The sequence below is a fragment of the Simochromis diagramma genome, unplaced genomic scaffold (assembly GCF_900408965.1).
Source record: "Simochromis diagramma unplaced genomic scaffold, fSimDia1.1 OVJJ01000079.1, whole genome shotgun sequence".
Lineage (NCBI taxonomy): Eukaryota > Metazoa > Chordata > Actinopteri > Cichliformes > Cichlidae > Simochromis > Simochromis diagramma.
Genome location: NW_024387075.1, coordinates 3,931,739 through 3,954,036, shown reverse-complemented (window position 1 = coordinate 3,954,036; position 22,298 = coordinate 3,931,739). Strand labels below are relative to the sequence as shown.

The 22,298-nt window shown below is 39.2% G+C and overlaps 1 protein-coding gene and 1 long non-coding RNA gene across 6 annotated transcripts in view; one reads left to right on the top strand and one right to left on the bottom strand.

The window, feature by feature from the left end:
- myo9aa (myosin IXAa) overlaps nt 1–22,298 on the top strand; it is a 97,044-nt gene that overhangs the window by 12,886 nt on the left and 61,860 nt on the right. For all 5 annotated transcript variants that reach the window (XM_040045602.1, XM_040045605.1, XM_040045603.1 and 2 more), the window contains exon 2: nt 7,227–8,189. In XM_040045602.1, coding sequence (XP_039901536.1) covers nt 7,314–8,189 — 876 coding nt within the window. In that variant the 5' untranslated portion in view covers nt 7,227–7,313. The remainder of the gene's footprint in view (nt 1–7,226; nt 8,190–22,298) is intronic.
- Nucleotides 297–21,910, bottom strand: LOC120742332. The gene is made up of 3 exons (XR_005697843.1): nt 21,805–21,910; nt 9,219–9,224; nt 297–309 (listed from the first exon to the last, which is right to left on the bottom strand). It is a non-coding gene; the product is annotated as an uncharacterized LOC120742332 (long non-coding RNA).

The window sequence follows — 22,298 nt, the reverse complement described above, 5'->3', positions numbered from 1 at the left end:
AAGGAAAAGAAATGCATAAAGATTTCCACAATCATCCAGTAGCTTTATCTTCCTGCCATTTGTTAAGGTTACATTAAGCAAATTAGATCTAAAAAAAACCATGATTAAACAGTGATGGATGGGATCTGCTCACACCGTGAAGCTGCACGCTGAGATTAATCTAATTATTCTAGTCTTTGTGACATGGAGGGATGTATTACAGGGTTGGCTGGTAAGCTACTATTCATGAGCTGACCACTAGCATGCTAAGCTGGCATCCCTTAGTCACACTTCCTAAAGTTTCTTTTTTCCTGTTTACTGAAATGTTTACTCCCCCTTTCCACATCAGTTGAATTAAATTTTTTTATGAAAGGGGGTGGGGCTTACACTAGTTGAGCTAACAATCATGTAATCACTACATGAGCTGATTTTTTTTTTTTTTTTTTTTTTTTTTTTTTTTCTCCCCCGTATAATTTTCTGTTGCTAAATCTTGTGTGCCCAGCAGTCCTCACATTTAAGGAAATCTTCCAAAAATAGTTTTTCAGGTCAATCACCCATTGAGCATTGATCCAGTAGACTGCTCTTTTCTGTTGTTAGCCTTAGAGTCTGAACAGCTTGGGGAATTGTAGCTATCTGCTTAAGAAGGTCAGGGCTGCACTTGCTAAGCTACACTGTTGCCTCCGGGCTGAAGGTGAACTATGTCTCTAAGACACTGAAGAGACAGAGTGGTGCTGCACATTTGGGTGCAAGGAATGGTCACTTGTAATTACAGGTTTGTTGAACATGTCGGAGCAAGCGTGGCATGTCTGCTTCATTCAGCTGACCTTACTGTTCCTGCAGACTTTAGCTGAAGCTGCTGAAGTATTGTGTTTTCACTGTAGAGGGTGGCTCCAAAAGGCTGTTAAGATGTTGGTCAACCACTTGTAGTAGTTCTTTCTGAGAATGACTGCGTTGAGCTTTTGAGTTGCTGTTTCTGTTTGCACATATGCGGCATCATAGCCAGGCAAACGGTAACTCTTGTGCTGCTTGTTTCATGCCAGTGAAGCTGAATGATAGAAACATACATACACGTCAGTGATCTCCTTGTAGTTGCGTGATCTGTGTTAATTATATTCGAATACATGTATTAAAGGCTGCAATGTTTTTTCTTAACGTCACCACTAACGTCTTTGCTGGAAAATTTATTTTATTTTTTCTGTCTCTTCATCAATTAAAGTTTGGAATGTAAATTCTGAACTGATCCAAATCAAAATAATGAAAATAAAACAACATTTGGCCCGTTTAGTGCCACTATGAATGATTTTGCAGTTGAACTTTAATCAGTGTTATGCATTTGCATTATTTTGCCAACTCTGACATTTATTAGCACAACATGACAGCTTGGAGAATTAAATAGAATACTACTACTTATTTTAATATTTGTTCAGTCAGCTGTGATTGGACTGCATGTGATCTGCCATTTTATCGCTCATTCACAAACACGAATGGGAGCACCAACCCTGTGATTAGTGGACAACCTGCTCTGCCACCTGAGCCAAAGCTGCCTGGTTTCAAGTTTGAACAAATAAGCCACTGTAGGAGCTGAGCAGATACTGTGGATTTTTTTCTTCTCAGGTTGTTTTGACTCAGTATGTTGCACTTGAATTTTCTGCATTCCTAGAACCGGATGCTAAGATTGTGGAGATTATCTGACTGTTCACAATGTGGTTCTCAGTCCAACTGTTTTTCTACCTGCACTATTTAGCAATTCCAATAACGTTTATTTAGTCCTTTACAGCTCTCTAGAGTTTATAACTGACCATTTCACAGCAGACTTATGGGAAATCTGACTGCTAAACTACCCACATTGTAAACAAGCAAACCTTCCAAATCTTGGCTTGATTTAAACGTTCAGAAATTATTAATATAGTCATTCAGCACTTGCTCTGTGTGTCTTCTTTCCTTTTAGGATATGTTAAATTTCCTCAAGGCCAATACAGAAGGCTTTATCTTCTTTTCTTCAGTTGTTAATTTTCACTAGCTCATGCTAATCTGTTTTTACAATTATTTTTACGAGTCGCCGATAACCATGTTTTATGTGGCTTCCGTTCCACCTGTAATAATGAGGGGCCCCGGGCGTATTGTTGAAGGTTGTGTAGGTCTGTTTAAAAATGGGGAAATAATTTTATATTTGTTGCTTGTGGTGCTGCATAACATAGTCTGGCTCCCAGGATCTTACCTCTATCTCATCTTTGCAATCTCATAATTGGCACGTTCTGCATGTGTGTTACAAGTAGACATCAATAAACGTGCATTCCCATGTAAGCATGCCCTATTACACTCTGCTTACATAAAAAAGGTATTTAAAATGGCAAACTACCAATTCTAAGAAACTATGACATTATCTTTTAATGGATAAAATATTAACAAAACCAACGAGGTAAAGTACTTGTTAGTTTCTTGAACTTGCGCTAATGAAAGTCTTGTTTTCTTATTAATGTTATGATTGTAGCATTCAAATAACTCTTCCATATTATGTCAGCACTTACTTTAACAAAAACGTTTCGTGACTACCATACGGACGTGCGGTTTTCTTTTGAAAGCTATAAAAATGATGCTCAAACGTTTTCTTGTTTGCAGAGCATTTTGAGTAAAATGAATGTTGAACTTCACATGAATGTTAAGAAGGCGTACCCTGCATTTAGTGTGGCTGTCATAACTCTGGTAAGGCCAGAGATCTGAGTCGTGGCTTAAAGAAACAGCTGACAAACGCATTTGTATGACTGATGCAAACAGTAATAAACTAACACTGTAATCCTGCGAGATGTGGACAGTAAACATAGCAGCTAAAGTTGGCTTTGTGAAGCTGTCAAATCTACAAATTAACACTTTAAAAACTGCAAACCAAATGGGAGGGTTCACAGTCCAGTGCCAGCTCACACACCTTAGTGCAACACATACAAATTCCCAGTTAGTAAATGTGTGATACTGAGGCTCTGTAACAGTATGAGCCCTGAACAAGCTAGGCACTGATGACATACACCTACTAAACTTTTCAGAAAGATGACTTCACGTTGTAAAAAGCTGACCAAACTAGATCCTGACATTCCTTCAGTGTCAGCGATTGTATAGTAAGAGTCACGTGGTTGAACCTCAGTCAGAGGGAACCTCAGACTAGGCTTCTCTCAATGTTCAGATTACAGAAAGAAATGCATAGTGTAATTTTCTTCAAATATCAGTATCTGCCAAAAAGATCTAAGTTTACACCTACCTGGGAGACTCAAATGATATTCCCAGACCTATAAAAACAACAGATATGCATTTGTTGGTGGTAACAAAAAGGGCCTCACCCAGATGTTTTGAGGAAACTGTCTTTAAGAGGATGTGTTAAAGAATGAAAATGCTTCATTTATTCTGCCAAAGAAAGAGGGGACTTTCTGGATGGAACAAGAAAATGAAACCAACAGTTTCTGCTTTTTGATCGTGTTCGAGTCTGTGTTTACCTACTGATCCAAGAGCAGATAAGTCCCAGCGCTGCTCTTAACTTTAATAGATACTATCAGTGTTCAGCAAAGTTTAACTTTAACAAAAGATTGAAGCGGGAATCCCGGGATTGAAGTTGTTTGATATATTAGGTGAGATTGGTTCTTTCCTGACATGTAAAAAGACAAAAATAAAAAGCTTGAGCTGATTCCAGATTAAACTACTTGACAACAAGCCCTTATCCATGACTACCCAGGTGATGCAACAGGTCTGTTTCTAGTTCAATTGCTTGAGGAGCTGAATAGGCCACTGCAGGTTTCATCCAGCTGTGCACCATCTGCTTTGTCACTTCCTTAAGGGCACAAACCTCAGAGTTATCTAAAATCAGACCTTTTTTAAGTTGGTGTGCAGACGCACAGGCATGGCACTCAGGTGAAACGATATATACCAGAAATATTTCCTTTCTTACATTTTTGATTGTTTGAGCACAATGTGAATCATGCGATCAGTGAAGGATGTGAATGTCCATTGGTGCTAGATGTGTATGTTGGAACAAAATATTTCGTTTAGTTAATTATTTTAACTCTCTTAAGAAGAGGGACAAAAAAAAGTAGCTTATTAATATTAGCTCTCACAGGTTGTTGTACTGGGCAGGTAAATTATAAATAAAATTAATAAGAAGCACTGCTTATAATATAAAGGGTGACGTGAACCAGGGAAATAAAAAGGTCTGCAATGGCCTCTTTTTGTAGTTTATGCATCCATCCACCCAAACAAACAAAAAACTTTTTTTTTTTATTATTATGTTTTTTTTCTCAGAACTGTTCAGTACTCTATTAGACCAAATAAAAATTAATTGAACTCGGGTCTATTATATTCTTTTTCTGGATATTCTGTGTTTGTTTGTAGGTTACAGGACTAGTTAATATCAGAATTGTTAAACCTGATGTTTATCTGCTCACCTTTTAAAAATTCTGTAGATTTTGCAACAATTGCATTTTCAATCTTCCTTTTAAATCTAAAAATATAGTTTTGTTCTGGTTTTTTTTGGGGGGGGGGAGGTTGAACATATTGTCACTGAAATGCCAGATTTGCCTGGTTTGCAGCCCTGATAATTATTAGCCTTTAATGTGTTTGATTATCAATGAAATGACTTTGTCATATCGCTTCAGTGACTGAAGATGGTGGAAGATGTCCTGTGATTAGTAAGGTTTTCCCAGAGATGTCTATTAGTTGAATGTCCTCATGTGATGATAAAGAGCGAGTTTGCCAGCATGGCCCTGCACTGTGCAGCATTGCCACAACCCTAAATCCCCCCCATCCCCTATCCTTTAAGCAGCGAGCTGACCATCTGTTCGAGACGCCCTAACCCAGTGATCAGAACACACGCTGATACACACAGACGCAGTCGAGTCACACAAACAGGAAAACATTGCACTCAATTAATTCCAGTTTATGGATTCAGTAGTGAGCAGTAAGACTGAGTGACTTATATAAGATCGAAAGAAGTAATGCATATATATAATTCTGTGTGCGCCTGTATGTGGACCATGGCACATGTTTGTATCGAAGTTGCTGAAGTGACACATAGAGAGTTGGATATGGGGCAACAGGAAATGACCAGGGATGGGTGCAGCATTGTATCATTTCCCTGCTGGAGTCCTTTGTACTCGTCTCTGTGCACCTACTATATGTGTCCCTGTTCCATTTCCTGTTTTCCAGGGTTTTTCTGCTGGGGTCATGGTGCTCATGTAATAGTTGGTGAGGAAATTGATCCAATTTATTTTCAGGCATTGTAATATTAAAGATAAATTTCAAACTAAAATGATTCCTCTAAGGAAAACAAGATATTTTTATGACGGATATCTCATAATATATATTTATATTAATTCACATATGGTCAAACACAAGTCAGCGTTTGCGCGATAAAATACTGGGGGGAAAAAAAATGTCTGGGTGCTATTGACAGGTTCAGAATCAGAATGTCTTTATTGTCATTGTCGCAGGTACAACGCAATTACAAGTGGTCTCCAATCAGTACATCATCCATAAAAATATAAATGACCTCTTGGAGTGACAATTCTGTAAGTTTAATGTCTTAAACCTTCCTAATAACAGCTGCAGGAAATTTTTTGTATTTTTTTGTGGGGGGGGGGGTTGGATTAAGGCCATTTTCAATCTCCACACAGGTTGTACTTGGAAGCATCATGTTTTTGGGGTTTGTTGCCAGGTATTTTGTGCTTTCCTTTCTCAGTATTGTTATGAATCAGGAGCACCTAAAGGGAATTTCTGTACAGTTTTGAATCTGACAGGAATGAGCTGATTCATTTGATAATTCAAATGAAGGTCCATGTATGTTTTTTGTTTATGAGAATTCATGTGCTAATCATGACATAAATGGTCAAGTAGTGACATTTTATTGTCAAAATGTGATATTTTTCCTGTTTCTAAGTAACAAAGAACCTTCTTTGACCTTTATTCAGCAACGTTCATAAGGCAAAAAAGAGATTGTAACCACTGTAACAGTTAAATCAACTTTGATTCTTGCCAAGTCTTTATATTATGAGCCTGGACACATTTAGTTTACTATCAAGCTACATGAATATTCCTGGGATGTCGAATTTTAGATGAGCATATTACCAATTTTATTAAATAACGTTCTACATGTAAACTGCTTTTATGAATTAATATGTGGGTGTGGATGGGTGTGGGTGTGATGACACACAAGACTGTAATGTTGCCATCGTTAGATGAGGCTTCAGATGTGGTTGGTAGACACACATACCAAAAAAATCTGTCTCCCTTGTTCTTAATTAATTTTTTTTTAAATTTCAGTCTTATATGGCATAAATGATCATATTTGCCAAGTAATTATGAGGTTTGTTTACTGCAAGTCTGAACATGAACAAAAATCTACAGTTTGCCTCCAGCACTCTGTTTTGTTTTTTAAAAGCAGACGTTACATCCTATCACTGTATTCTTGCAATGCTTGATTGTACCTGAACACAGTGTAGTGCATATGAACTCTTATCATTTGTTTCAAAGGGTGATGTGGGCTGCTGTATTCTTTAGTTTTATTATATAAGAGTACATGGATGTTTGACCTTTCAAGAGCAACTTTAGGTTCATTGATTCTATCAGCTGTGGTCTTTGCTTAGCAGCTTGGTCATTAATTCCAGCTCTTTTCCTGTCCTCGTCTTTCCGTGGCCTCTGCTCGCCCCGTGATGCCCCTCTGCTGTGTATTAAAGCGGGAACTTGTGAATGGCGTGATTGTGCATAGAGTAAAGAGGATGGCAGCTGCTGGCAAGAGCTTATGTGTGTGTGCTCGGCAGTGTGGGTGTGTGCTAATGGTAATCCTGTAGATCCTCATGGCCTCTCCTTTCTATGAGTATACATGTCAGGATCCAAAAAAAAAAATTGGCCCACTGGCAGATTACATAACAGCACATGGTCTTTGTGTCATAATCTGCCAGATTTTGTAATCGGGCAGATTGCAGAGAGCTGCGCTGAAATGCCTGGCCTTAACTCACTAGATTTTCGAAGGTTCATTTCAGTTTTAGCCCAGAGACGTTCTCAAAGCTTCCAGGAGTTTAAAAAAAAAAAATTTGTACTTGTTGATGTTAGATTAAGTCTGCTATGATGAGTTGAACAGAAGTTTATTTTTTCATTGCTTTTGTCATGATAAATAAATAATTCTGGCTGTTGATTTAGAAGAAAAAATGGCTGATCAAGCTATCAAGTTGTTATTTTTTTTTAAATCAACCTTTTTGTTCTTTCTTTTGCAGTGGTAATGTCTTGAATTGGTGGATCCTCCGACACAGTTAAGAACATGCCAGTGCCGGGCTGCTGCTAATGGGAGCTCCTGATCCACCATGAGTGCTCGTGATGGCGTTGGTGGCATGGGCACCCTGGGTCGTCGGCCGCGCTTCGAGAACTCGGAGTTAACCGTGCGCATCTACCCAGGCGCCCTGGCAGAAGGCACAATCTACTGCCCAATCAGCGCCCGCAAGACCACCACAGCCGCTGAAGCCATTGAACGTGTCATTGAACGGCTCAAGTTGGACCGCTCCAAGTTTTATGTTCTGGCTGAGGTGAAAGAATTTGGAGGTGAAGAATGGATTCTGAACCCCAACGACTGTCCCGTGCAGAGGATGATGCTCTGGCCCCGTATCGCACTAGAGCACCGGCCGCTGTCAGGTGGCGAGGATTACCGCTTCCTGCTAAGGGAGAAGAATCTGGATGGCTCGATTCACTATGGCGGCAGCCTTCAGATGTGGCTGCAGGTCACAGAGGAGCGCAGGCGCCTGATGGAGCGTGGACTGCTGCCACAGCCTGAATCTCAGGGTGACCACGCAGATATGTGCTGCCTGCCAGAGCTCAACGAGCGCACGCTGCTGGACAACCTGCGCTCGCGCTTCCGCCAGGAAAAGATCTACACTTACGTTGGAAGCATCCTCATCGTCATTAACCCCTTCAAATTCCTGCCCATCTATAACCCCAAGTATGTGAAGATGTATGATAATCATACACTGGGAGATTTGGAGCCACATATTTACGCCGTGGCGGATGTGGCTTACCACGCCATGCTGCAGAGACAGAGGAATCAATGCATTGTTATATCTGGGGAGAGCGGCTCTGGGAAGACGCAAAGCACAAACTTCCTCATTCATCATCTGACTGCTCTCAGTCAGAAGGGTTTTGCTAGTGGAGTGGAGCAGATCATCTTGGGGGCGGGGCCAGTATTGGAGGTAAGCAAAACATACAGTCACTGGGTTTCAGTCATGCAATGTATACATAAGAGGAACAGGAATGCTGTCACCCATTTGTTTAAGTTCTGTTTAAAGCCTCGAGTTTAGCATTTTTGTCGGACACCATTTTTGTTTTTTTGAAACCATAAGGGGTGAAACTAATTGAGAAACCTTTTCAGTTGCAAGCTAGCCACACCCAAAAGCATACTGTGCTTTATTGTCTATTTTACTCTGTGAGACTCCTATATGGGAGTCATATCGCACATATTGGTCTGTGCGATATGACCAAAATCTCATATCCCGATATAAGACATCTATCATCCCGATAACGATATAAATCACAAAAATGTAACATTTTCTGTAAATTCTGTGAATCTCGGGCAGCTCGACTTGCGTGAAGTGTTTTCATCTGGGCGCTGTGTACCTGGAGTTCAGACTTTTAACCGATGCATGAAGCTATACATTTTTAGACATAAGTTGTAACGGCCGCCGTTTTCTTTGTACTTATTACACGGCGTGCTCTAGAAAGCCTGTTCCAACGTTTGAGTCTAAGGTTTATTTTTAGCACCTAACGCTTCTCATCCGTAAACACTCTGCATACTCTTTCACGATTTAGTTTATTTTGAAAAGTCTCAACAGGATCTTGAGCTTTTGTGAAAGGTTAATATGCAAAACAAACAAGCGGACGGCGGAGCCACGCCATTGTTTTACCGTTGTGGTTGCTAACGACAACGTGTAAAAACAGGCGCTTGTCCGTCAGTAGTGTGGTCATATTAAATGTAAGAGAAAGACAGAACTTTAACAAATTAATATAGCCACTACAGTGACCATCAAAATGATGAAAAAATATTGCAGTAAACAGTTTATTTTGCGACACCACAAAACAAACGATGGCGTCATATGAAACTATAGATGTTTTTATATCATTATCCGATATATATCGTTATATCCAACAGCCCTAATGGGAATTTTGTTATAATGAACATCAATTTGATGTCTGTAATACTTAAAACCTGCATTTGCGACCACACTCTCCTAAGGAAAGTGTTTAACTGAGATCATAAATCAGTCGAGCATTGGGACTGTTTTCTCATGCACATCTATACAATCACACTTCTTTTTAGAGTCGGCACTCTTTCTAATGGCCATTAGAAGGAGTGCTGGTTTGTAGAAGAAGTACAAAATGGATAATTTGAGACCTGATCCCCCCCCCACCCTAGAAGGTCAGACGTCATCGTACAATTTTTTGATTATGTCATAAAACTATTTTAAAAAAGCTTCTATAACACTGCAGTTGAAGTGTGTTATTAAATACCTGTTTTGCATACAGACCTCAGCTCTCCTGATCATGTCTCTGTTAGCTTTGCAGTTCAAATTGATTCTCCGAGATTCTCTCGTCCTTGAACTGACGACTTAAAACATAACTTTTACTCACCTAAAAACTTGATGGCTCTGGTTAATAGAGCAGCCTGGTTGACTTTGACTTTAGCTGAAACTGGGAGAAGAACGTCTGTAGGTAATATTTAACGGTTACCATGTCCACTTTTTTTTTTTTTTTTTTTTTTTTTTTCCTTTCCCAAATTCTGTTGGCCTGTTGATTTTTGCCCATATACTCAAAATGGCTGGAAGTGATTGTGAGTTTCTTTGTGGTTTTTGACATCAGTTACACAACACTGGTTAACCACAACTGTTTCTGGTTGGCCTGCAGTTGTGTCTGCCCTCATACAGAGGTTTATTGCACTTTTAGTCCAGCTGTGTGGGGATTATATTAGTGCACAGAGGAGCTCTATCTGCAAACAGTCAGTAGCCTATCAGTGCTACAGTTGTAGTTTTTGATTTTTCTTTCTTTTGACCAGCACACTGGATTTATTGTTTCAAGGTAGAGGCCCAGCCAAAGGTTAAGAAGGACACAATTATGTCACTTAAGACATAGAAAGGCATTGTACTCTTTTTCTTCTTGAGGGATACGCCACTGGTATGCAATGCATACCATTCAATAGTCTTTGACAAGTTCACAACTGCACATAGTTTTCATATCCCTCAACATTATCTAAAATTCCTAAAAAAGCTGCACAACACCCTTCATCTGTATGCACATTTCTAGTCTGTAGTTGTATTTAATGAGAGGTCGTATTACTCATTGTCACATTGCCTGATCACCTGTTGTTTACACTCACAATGTTCAGAGCAGTGTTTCCTGACATATTTTAGTATTTCCTCATCGCAGTATAACCAGCTTGACTGTATGACCTTGTTAAATTGTCTGTCAAACAACTTGAATTAAAATATTATGATAGGGCATAATAGATTATGACCCCTCTTTATACAGTGCTTAACAAATACATTATCTGTCATGTATCATAAAAACAAGAAAATGCTTATATTTTTAGAAAATTAGAAGCAAGTCAGAAATTGAAGCATAATATTGATGTTTCTGTTAATAACTGTAGATTGACAAGTTAATCAAAAGATATTTGTGCGCTTTGCTTTTTTTTTTTTTTTTTTAAGCCTGTTTTGTAAAAAGGTAAATTTGAAAATCATGAAAAACAATAGAAATTAAATTTTAGCATTAAAATATGAGGCCCGCGGGACTTTTTCAGATTCTTGATGCCGTGTTCAGTGCCGTCTTTGACAAAGTTCAATTTTGTTGACCCTTACGTACAGGTGATGTACCCCGAACGTGACACATGAAACAAATGTAAGTGGAGAATGAATAAAAAAATATAAATTGAGGTTTATAATAATTTATAATCGCACACATCGGGTACATGTATAGATACAATGGATCAGTAAAGCAAGATTATTTTGATTGAAGTGCTTGCGCATGCTGTTAGATGAACCATTACATAAACATAAAAAATAGTTTTGTAATTAGCATCACTCTTAATCTAAGCCTGCTGTGGCATAAACCTTACTTTGGGTGGTGGTCGAATAAATTTGTTAAGCATTGTGCGTATTTTTAAAGTCTCTCCCCACATGGTAATTTGTTTCCATCACTATCAAAGCGAAGTCAAATTGACAGTAGTAGATTAGAAGCCAACTTCAAAGGTGACGAGCAAAACAACAAGTCATGCAACAAGTAGCTCTACACCACATTCATTACCCTGTGTTTAAGCAAGGAAGCTCTAAGGAATGCCATTCATTTGTGCGACTCTGGGGTTAATGTGTAAGCATGTTGAGTTAATCCACAACACGGCAACGTGAGTGAATAGTTTTAAGTGCAGAGGAGCAGCCTTTAATTGTTTGCACAGTAAGATTGCATATCTGCCTGCTGGTGATTAATGCAGAGACTGTAGGTGCGGCGCTACTGCAAAGAGGCTGAATGAAGGGCGGAAGGAACATCAAACAAAGTCTCCTCAAAGGGATAATTGATCTCATTTCTTTTAAGCTTGTGTTTTAAGAAAAAACACAAGCACATGATTTTTTTTTGTTGTGGAAATAAAATCCATGTTAGAGTTTTAACTTCTGTTGGTGTTAATGTGCTATCAGCTTAATGTAAAGAATTTTGAACGTAAACTTGACGTTTACCTTAACACTGCCTGTTGGTTTGGTGGTTATCAGTCTGTTTGTGCTTCTTCAGGAGCGCCACTGCATCTGCTCCTCATCTCTCTTTGTGACCGACTGTAAAAGGCCATATCTCTTTGGAAGTTGGGTTGCAATTTAGGTATTTTTAGTTGCACACCTAACCTCTTTTGATTATTCTTTCAATTTCTTGACTGACCTTTCCTTCACACTCCCAAATACGTGATGGATAATTTACAGTTTTGGTAATCTGTTTAGAAAATTTAAACAGAGTCTTCTGGAAGCCTTTTTCTTGACACTCAGCAGCTCTTTGTTGAGCATCTATTTTGAGGTAGTAACCTCAATTAACTCAACAATAAAATTTCATTAAAAAGCTTTTGAAACATTTGCTGCTTTTACCCCAAATAAAGTTATAAAAAGTTTTGGGTTTTTTTTTGTTTTCCTCCTGGAAGTTATCCCTCTGCTCCCATAATCTTTGTGGTGACAGAATATTTCCACAGACCTCAGTTCAGGATTTTGTGACTGCCAAATGTCTCCATTATAATGATTCTGGTTTAAGCTGGTATGGAGGGAAATCCAGTGTTTTTTTTTTTTTTTTTTTTTTTATGTCATGCCAGTGTTAATCAGAATTTAGGTTTAAGAAACACCAAACAAGCAAATTCAAGTGGAAAGTTTTTTTTTAATAGAGTCTAATGATTTGGAAAATAACAATGGAAAAAATAAAATGATCAGCACCATGTTGTGTTATGTGGGACCACACGTGGTGGTTTGTCAAACACAAATCTAAGATAATGTGGTGGATTACGGCAATTCAGAGTGGTGATGTGTATGATTGCTTGTATGAGCAGTATAGAGCGCTTTGCTAACACAGATCACAGGTTTACAGACCATCAAGTAAGAAAAAAGTGTTTGCCGGTGAGCCACTAATTTCCTTGCAATGTGTTTTTTAGTGGTGGTAACTGTTGCTTTCATTTACTCTGACAAAAGTAAAAACGTAGTCATTTCCCCTCACACTTGGGCCAGGTCATTTAGGAATGACTCATTTAAAAGACCAGGACAGTGCTCAGGCGCCACGCTAAAGTAAATGAATACTATACAAGGCAGAGCACACAGACATTTTCTACTGACTGTCAGTTGAAGGACAAAACCTCCCCGAGCTAGACAGTTTTTTTTTTTTCATTTTCTTTTTTAAACTCGTGATACAGGATATCACTTACAAAAGGGGGTCGGTCTGGAAACCAGCCAGCAGCTGCGGTTATGTGTTAAGATCATGACAAGCTCTGTCCCTCAACTGTTTCAATTAATATAACTGAGAAGGAGATGAAAACGCACTCTGTGAGGACATGTTATTCCAGTTAGATAAACACAGCTTGTGTTTTGGTTCATTGTAAATAACCTTTAAAATGAAGGCAGAGCTATGACAGCCTTCAAATTTCGGTTAGACGTTGAAGGGGGAATAAATGTATTTCACTCACACTGCCCTCGACAGCTTTGGACTTCATTTGACCCGAGAGATTGAAGATCTCAAGACAAGCATGCATGAAATGGGACAAATGCTTCACCTTGTGTTGATTTTGTGCTTATCTGCTGTCTGTCATTCCTGACGTTTTTTTACCTTCTTGTGCCATGACTGAGTTGACAGTAAGCCTTAAATTCCTGTTTAATTGCGTATAGAAATTCGCTGTTTGAAATAGTTTGGTGTGTCTTCCTCTTTGTCTCCATGGTGGCACTGTGTATGGTATGGAAGTTTTGACCACCTGTTTTACAAATTCAGTGTTACATGATTTGCTCTGAGTGAAGGTGAAATATTATATTAAAGTCTATTAGCTCTTGTCCGCTTGTTCTACATTTGTTCAGGAGTACTCATCAGTAATGATGGGTTAGTGCACAAAACTGATGTCAGGAAGTGCTACATAAGTTTTACCTTTCCTCTCAGCTTTTGTGTCTAATGCATCCTGGGTAGATGAATGCTGAGGATCCATCTTCCTTTCTTTCTTTTCTTTTTCAAAAATGTATCTTTGGTTGTACTGTTGGTTACTGGTGGTCAAATGTCATCTGTAGTTTAACTCCCAAACAAGCTTTTAATCTAAATGTAAACCTATCAGGCCTTTAGGCTTTAGGGGAGTGATGTCTGAAGTGGGTATAAAAATGTCAGATAGGCTTAACGCCTCCAGTTAAACAGCATTATTGCTTTTTAACTGTTTCAGCATATTACTGTTTGTATCTTTTTCCTTATGGTTTCCACATGTTCCATCTCTGTCACGGCCTCTTTAGACTTGACTTCTTAAAAAAATCTGAAGGATACGTGTACAATGTTTATACAGTAAAGCAAGTCGGATCTATGATTGGTCTTTTCATGATATTGATACAAGACAGTTCTGTTTCAGAGACTAAATGCCTGAAAGAACCAAGGAGTCATGGTTATTTGACTTGCACTTGTCAAAAGTGAGTTTAATATGAGCTCAGCTGTCTGCTGAGGGTCAAGAGGGAGAGTGCTGGGGTTACCTCAAACCGACCTCTCTGACTGAACATTATCAGCTCTCTGAGACCAAGGAGATGTCACAGGGCATCACTGAAGGAACACAGCTAATGGTGTGTATGCAAGTAAAGTGCTTCAGGGACGCTTTAAGGCGCCTGAGCTCCAGGGCACTGCTGCTGGTTTTGCCAGACCTCTCTGGACAAGCGAGTGCAGGAGCTCCTGTTGTGCTCCTCTGTGTTCCCAGCCAAAAGAAACAACCCCACTGTGAGTCATCCCAGGTCAACAGTTTTACCGCTCAGCATCTCTTTTACTGCTACCTCAGTACACTTCTGCACTCGCATATTTAATGCAATCTTCCCAGAGCCCTCACTAATACAGAGTAGATTAGTATGTATTACAGCTTCTCCTAAACTGGGCGGGGTTGAGTGAGATTTACTGTGCCCTGAAAATGTTTTCTTCAGACTGTGAAGGTGGAAAAAAAAAAAAGAAGAGAAATGGGAATGATTGAGCACCATTCATGTGCACTATCCCGCTGTTAAGTATAAAGTTACAGTGCTGTGTGTTTTATTCAGGTTAAACGACGGTCAACAGTGTAATACTGGCCAGTTTGGTTGCTTATACAGTGGGATTGGCCCATGGGCTGTATTCCTGATCGAGTAACATGTAAGGTGTTTTTCAACTGATACTCACTGGACTTTAGTTAAAGTTGTCAAAAAGTAAGCTCATGTCTTTTTGTTTTTTCCAATGGTGTGGGATTCATCACACATCATATTTGCAATCATCTCAAATCAGTAAACCTTTTCTGTCGTCTTTTCTGTATCATGTGGCTATTCTCAGTGGCTCAATTACCTTTGATTGCATGTATAAAATAATAAAGGTGGACAGATTACCTGCACTACTTAATAAGATATGTTTCTTATCTCGTCCAGCGAATCACATCCTTCCTCCGCCCTCTGTAATCTTTCTAATTGTCATCTCATAACACCAACTTACCAGGAAATATCTCATATCCACGTTACTTTACAATTCACATTTTGTCATCTGAGAAGCTAGTGGAACAAATGTTTAGTGGGCTCTAAACCTCCTAAGACCCAAACTCTTCCACTGCATGCATTTTTTATTTCTCTTTGATATTTGGGCATACTGGGGCCCGATGAATGTAAAAACAAAGAATTACCAGATTTATTTTTTTTTTACCTTTTGTTTTTAAGAAAAATGAGAGCCACATATATTCATTTAAAATTTTGATAGAACAGTAGCAGTATAATGTCCTTGTAAGTGGATATCAGGCCCTTGTAGAGCAAAATTGAGTATTTTGGTCTAAATAACCCAAAATGTGATGTCCACATATGCAGATGCCAGGTCCTAGGAGGTTAAAATTTTAAGTGTGATATTGTAGAAAAGGTTGTTTTTCAAATCTATAAATTTTTGTCCACTTCTTTTTGTCATTAATCGGTATGGTAGGTTTTAAGGAATTTTGAATATCTGAAATTTCTACATTTAAAGGTTTTGTTAGAGTAGATGTGTTAATTAATTGAGACCTCAATATTGATTAAAATAAATAATAAATCAGCCCAAATATAAGCACCGATGAAAGTAAAAGAACTTCTGGAAATGTATATATGTATATATGAAATGTAACACATCTCATATATACATATGATTATTTTTATGTGAACACAACTCCACACAGCTACTTCTGCCCCTAAAGGTTCTTATCTATGACAGATATTATGACTCCATCGTGTTGCCTGGAAACCACCTAGCAACGGGCTAACCCCCCCGCCTCCTTTTTTTTTTTTTTTTTTTTTTTGCTATATATATATATAGTATATGAGTTTTTCTGTGGCATGAAAATGACAAATGATGGGGATGTACTTTGTTTTTCTAAAACGCCAGTAAACATTCCTGCAGCCGAACACAAAAAATTATACTTTTAAGGAAATTCCCTCAACTTTATAAGGTTTAGGTTAACTGAAAGCAGTGAGTTGCACTATTTTCTGTCATTTTTTTTGGGATCTGTGTTTAAAAGTTATTTCTTCAGCTAGTTTTGTGAAACGAAATTTAACATGAAAACCAGTAATCAGAAACCACAGACTTTATTACAGCAGAATTTTTGCTCAGCCGGACAATGAATGCCAACAGCTCCAGCTGTTACATTTCACTTTGTGTTTATCTCACCATCCTGGTGCCAAGCTCCTATTTTTCCCTGAAACTGTATACACCAGGACTGCTACTAGTGGCTGGGATAAGAGGAGTACATACCGTTCCTGCTTTGTCAACTTGTGTGCACAAAAAAGATACTGCTTCTGACTCTGGCTGTAGCAGTGAGAGGCCTGAGGTTACAAAGAGGTTTGGTAGAAGCACATCAGTTACAAAGGGCTCACAGTGATTTGTTTGACTTCTTAGTGTTATTTGTGCTGGACCAAAACGAAACAAAAGTTGAGATTGAACTTTTTACCCATCATCCATTTAGATTTGCTGATTGTTATAGAGGTGCAGATGTAAATATATCTGTACTAGATTATGGATAGTAAACTACATTTTTATTTTTTATATTTTTAGGGCATTTGTAGTGTTGCGCACTATCATGTCTTCTCTCTCATTACACTTTTTGACCCATCTAGTCGCTCATCAGCAGCAGACGTCTGCAGCAGCCCAACAAAGTGCCTGTTTGTGTCCCACACAGCCTCTTTATTTATGCTGCGGTTTGCCAGAGTTTGCAGGTGCTTCGTCGGCCACGTACACACTCACACACCACAGTCAGCACTTGCTATGAGACTTTCCAGCTGTTCTGCTGTCCCGACTACACCTGCATCAGTGTGCCACACATGTATATATCGATGGACAGAAAAAGCTTTATTCTGTTTGACGTAATAGTCACACTGCCAGACACAGTCATTCTGTATTTTGAGGTCTTTAATGGTTGTGTGGACAATCGAAGACTCTAGGAAATGGTGATGACGCACATTGTCAGGTGTGAGAATATGGTAAAATTGATTTAAAGTGCCTGTTTTATTTCTTCTGGTTCTAAAAACAAAAACAAAACAAAAACTCCTAGGATACATGATCTGTGTGCTTCCTTTTGTTGCTGAGACTTTGTTGGCCTGTAGCCACCTAGATGTTGTTTATTCAGGTCATACCATAATAGTGAATCTTAGCATACCTTCCTAATTACAAAAGCAGATTCTGGGGCACCACCTGTTTCAGTGAGTATCAGGGAAATCTCTTACATAAAGATTGAGAAGCAGCGCTCCACTCCTCACTTCAGTTACATAAATCCTCGCAGGTGACCTCTGCTGCAGGATTCTCGTGATTTCTGTGGCTTGTGGTCATCGCGCTTCCCACGCGTCCAGATGTGCTGTAATGAAACTCAGCACTGCACACATCTGGAACGCAGCAGAAAACTTGAGGGATGTCACTCCGGAGTCATGGATTGAGCATGCTGGCGAGAAAATATGCAGTGCAGACACGTCCTGCACTGCATATTTTCTGGTATTTTGGCTTAGTGTGTGCCAAATTGAGGAAAGTCCAATTAATTTTTTTTGTCTAAATGGCAAGAAGTCACCTCTTTTGGCTTTGACACAAAGGTGAATTAAAGTTTAAGCAAAGATAAGATTTGACTTTTGGGTGCATGATAAATTATCATTGCATCATTGCAGGAAATGCACAGGGAAATCATCATCTTCCTTATTCCTGGTCCCAATCTTCCTGTCTTGGCCCAGAACTACAGTAGCGGTCTGTGTATCTCCTCTGGCCCATCCCAGTGAGAAGATAAATGTCACTGTCAGGCTAAGAATAAATTGTTGTACTCTGGGAAAGTGGCCTGTGGTAATGTGAATGACTCATTAACTCTCCCAAACAAAGATTCTGAAGAGGTGTTGCGGTGCCTTTAGTAAGTGTGGAGATTTGGTTCCCCTCATGACTCCTGCTCACTGACCCCAGGCTTAAATCATTAAGGGATGTAGACTGAGAAATACAGCTTCCTGGTACACTGATACACTGACTTCTCCCTTTGATGTGGATGCACACTTGTTACTCCTTATTTTCTGTCATGCAAACAAGGATTTCACTTGGTGTTTGTCTCTTGTTGTAACCCCCCCCCCCCCCCCCCCCCCCTTTCATTTGTAGTGTCTTGGTAACATAGGTCCATAAATGTACAAACATACAAAAAGACCCTGGCTAATTTCTAAATTTGCACTAAATTTTTAAGTCAGAAGTGCAAATATGGATTCATTTTTAAGTTATAAGTGTATATGTTACAAGCAAATGGTAACATGGGACCCGCCCTGGCTGAATTAAAAGATATGACTTTGTGTGCTGTGAGTCAGATGCTATTAACATAGTCATAATGACAAAGTAACTTCATAATATAAGCCTGGAGACTTGGAAGTGGATGGACATTGTAGGACTGGCACGGGATTGGATTGAGTCCTGATGTTTGTATCTCTGAGATCTAACTAATTGGATTGACCTCTTTTCTTCACTGACCATGTGCCCTAGCTTTACTGTAGTGATTCTGCTAAGTCACTCCCCTCACCTGCAATCTTAGCCTAGCACTGGATAGCTAATGCTTGACATGTGACCTACATATGAGCGTGTTGTGGATAAGACCACCTGTTTCGACTTTGCTCCAACGTGGCGAGCTGTGTAGACAGAGCTTTACCTATATGGCTGTGGCTAATGACAGACCTGGAGAGTACAACGTTGTCTTTCTTGCAAACACGCACAGCAATAGAAATCTGTCAAGCTGTAGTTGAAGATTAACTGGCCCTTGAATACCTGACTTGAGACAGCCTGTATTGTTTTTTCCCAAGAATAATCTACAAAACAGGTAGCAGTATGCATATACAGGGAGTGCAGAATTATTAGGCAAGTTGTATTTTTGAGGAATAATGTTATTATTGAACAACAACCATGTTCTCAATGAACCCAAAAAACTCATTAATATCAAAGCTGAATGTTTTTGGAAGTAGTTTTTAGTTTGTTTTTAGTTTTAGCTATTTTAGGGGGATATCTGTGTGTGCAGGTGACTATTACTGTGCATAATTATTAGGCAACTTAACAAAAAACAAATATATACCCATTTCAATTATTTATTTTTACCAGTGAAACCAATATAACATCTCCACATTCACAAATATACATTTCTGACATTCAAAAACAAAACAAAAACAAATCAGCGACCAATATAGCCACCTTTCTTTGCAAGGACACTCAAAAGCCTGCCATCCATGGATTCTGTCAGTGTTTTGATCTGTTCACCATCAACATTGCGTGCAGCAGCAACCACAGCCTCCCAAACACTGTTCAGAGAGGTGTACTGTTTTCCCTCCTTATAAATCTCATTTGATGATGGACCACAGGTTCTCAATGGGGTTCAGATCAGGTGAACAAGGAGGCCATGTCATTAGTTTTTCTTCTTTTATACCCTTTCTTGCCAGCCACGCTGTGGAGTACTTGGACGCGTGTGATGGAGCATTGTCCTGCATGAAAATCATGTTTTTCTTGAAGGATGCAGACTTCTTCCTGTACCACTGCTTGAAGAAGGTGTCTTCCAGAAACTGGCAGTAGGACTGGGAGTTGAGCTTGACTCCATCCTCAACCCGAAAAGGCCCCACAAGCTCATCTTTGATGATACCAGCCCAAACCAGTACTCCACCTCCACCTTGCTGGCGTCTGAGTCGGACTGGAGCTCTCTGCCCTTTACCAATCCAGCCACGGGCCCATCCATCTGGCCCATCAAGACTCACTCTCATTTCATCAGTCCATAAAACCTTAGAAAAACCAGTCTTGAGATATTTCTTGGCCCAGTCTTGACGTTTCAGCTTGTGTGTCTTGTTCAGTGGTGGTCGTCTTTCAGCCTTTCTTACCTTGGCCATGTCTCTGAGTATTGCACACCTTGTGCTTTTGGGCACTCCAGTGATGTTGCAGCTCTGAAATATGGCCAAACTGGTGGCAAGTGGCATCTTGGCAGCTGCACGCTTGACTTTTCTCAGTTCATGGGCAGTTATTTTGCGCCTTGGTTTTTCCACACGCTTCTTGCGACCCTGTTGACTATTTTGAATGAAACGCTTGATTGTTCGATGATCACGCTTCAGAAGCTTTGCAATTTTGAGACTGCTGCATCCCTCTGCAAGATATCTCACTATTTTTGACTTTTCTGAGCCTGTCAAGTCCTTCTTTTGACCCATTTTGCCAAAGGAAAGGACGTTGCCTAATAATTATGCACACCTGATATAGGGTGTTGATGTCATTAGACCACACCTTCTCATTACAGAGATGCACATCATCTAATATGCTTCATTGGTAGTAGGCTTTCGAGCCTATACAGCTTGGAGTAGGACAACATGCATGAAGAGGATGATGTGGACAAAATACTCATTTGCCTAATAATTCTGCACTCCCTGTAGATTTGCAGTGCAAGTGTAGTGCTTCAAAGGGGTTTATTAGGCAAATACTGACAATTCAAGTCTAATGTAAGGAAATAAAAAATGTATTTGAATCTGTGTGAGAAGGATGGTACTTGTACTAGCACTTTTCTACTCTAACTGAGCACCAGTTTAGTCCATTTGAAGACCCTAGGAAGTTAATTCTGTTCATCTGGATGTTGTGTTTTTAGTGGAAGGAACATTTTATCACTCATACAAGTGACTTCTTCAGTTTTTGAAAAACATTTTAGTCTGTACTTTGTAGGCTCTTTACCAATCAAACATATGCACTCTCCAGTGGATGCTTTGGGGTTGATTTGGAGTTCATTCTCTTGGCCAAGGACACTTTGTGTGAACCAGAAGAGTCTAGGATCAAACAACCATCTCAGATTATTTATGGATGAGAAGTAAAAAAAAAAAGAGCCACCAGGTGCTAAAAAATAGACCTTAGACTCAAACGTTAGAACAGGCTTTTTCCCGCAGCACGCCGTGTAATAAATAGTCACAAAGAAAATGGCGGCTGTTACAACTTATGTCTAAAAATGTATAGTTTCATGCATCGGTTAAAACACTCGACTCCAGCTACATGACGCGCAGCTGGAAACACTTCACGCAAGTCGAGCTGCCCGAGATTCACAGAATTTACAGAAAATGTTACATTTTTGTGATTTATATCGTTATCGGACGATAGAATTCTTATATCGGGATATGAGATTTTGGTCATATCGCACAGCCCTAGGTTAGCTGATCACATTGCCATGTGCCCATGGTGTTCACATCTAATTTCTATTAAAGATATACATTTACAGAAAAAGATTGCAAATCTAGCATATTAATTTGCAGTGGACCTCATTTTCATTTTTTGTTGGAAGTTCCTCACACGACTTTTTCACCGGTGTCGTCATCTTTGGCTTTCTCTGTTTCTCCTCTTTGTACTGTGCAATCTAATCTCACCCCATCTCACAGGCTTTATTTGTCTGACAGCTGGTAGTTAGCACAGAGAGCATAAAAGATGGATGTAGCTAATGTGACGCCACCTATTTGTTTGTGAAGCCCCGTTTTGAAGCCTGGAGATGAGGATGTTTTTGAAATTGGATGTGACATTCATGAGCTTGCTGTGAAATTGGCTCATTGGCTAATGACTTGTCAGTCACAAGTTTGGAGAGTAATCCTCCTATCTGACAAAATAAGTGACTGAGTCCATGAACTCAATAGAAAGGTGTTTTCTGAGGTCCAGAAATTTCCCCAAAAGACCAGATATTTTTTCTAACTTCAGGTATAACCTCCAGTAGCCTTAAGAAGGATGTAGGTTTGAGGTACTTTTACGTTGGCTTCACTGTTCAGACTCATAAGGGGCGTCTTGTGCCGTCTATGATATTGAGCAATACAGTCTTCTGTTGTTGTTGTTGTTGTTGTTTGATGGTAGATAGAAACTGTTGTTTTGCCCACTTTTAGCTGTGGGCCAGACTAATGAAACTTCCCTGTCTATCAGTGTAAAGAAGTTGAACTGTAATTCAGTCCCTATTATATCTTGAAATTTGAAAAAGAAGTGCAGTTTCAATAGTATGTTGTTTTTTTTGTTTGTTGTTTTTTTCCCTTGTTTGTTTTTTTAAATTATCATTATCATTATTATATTAAATTAATCTTTGTGCTTACATTGTGAAAAATAAATGTGTT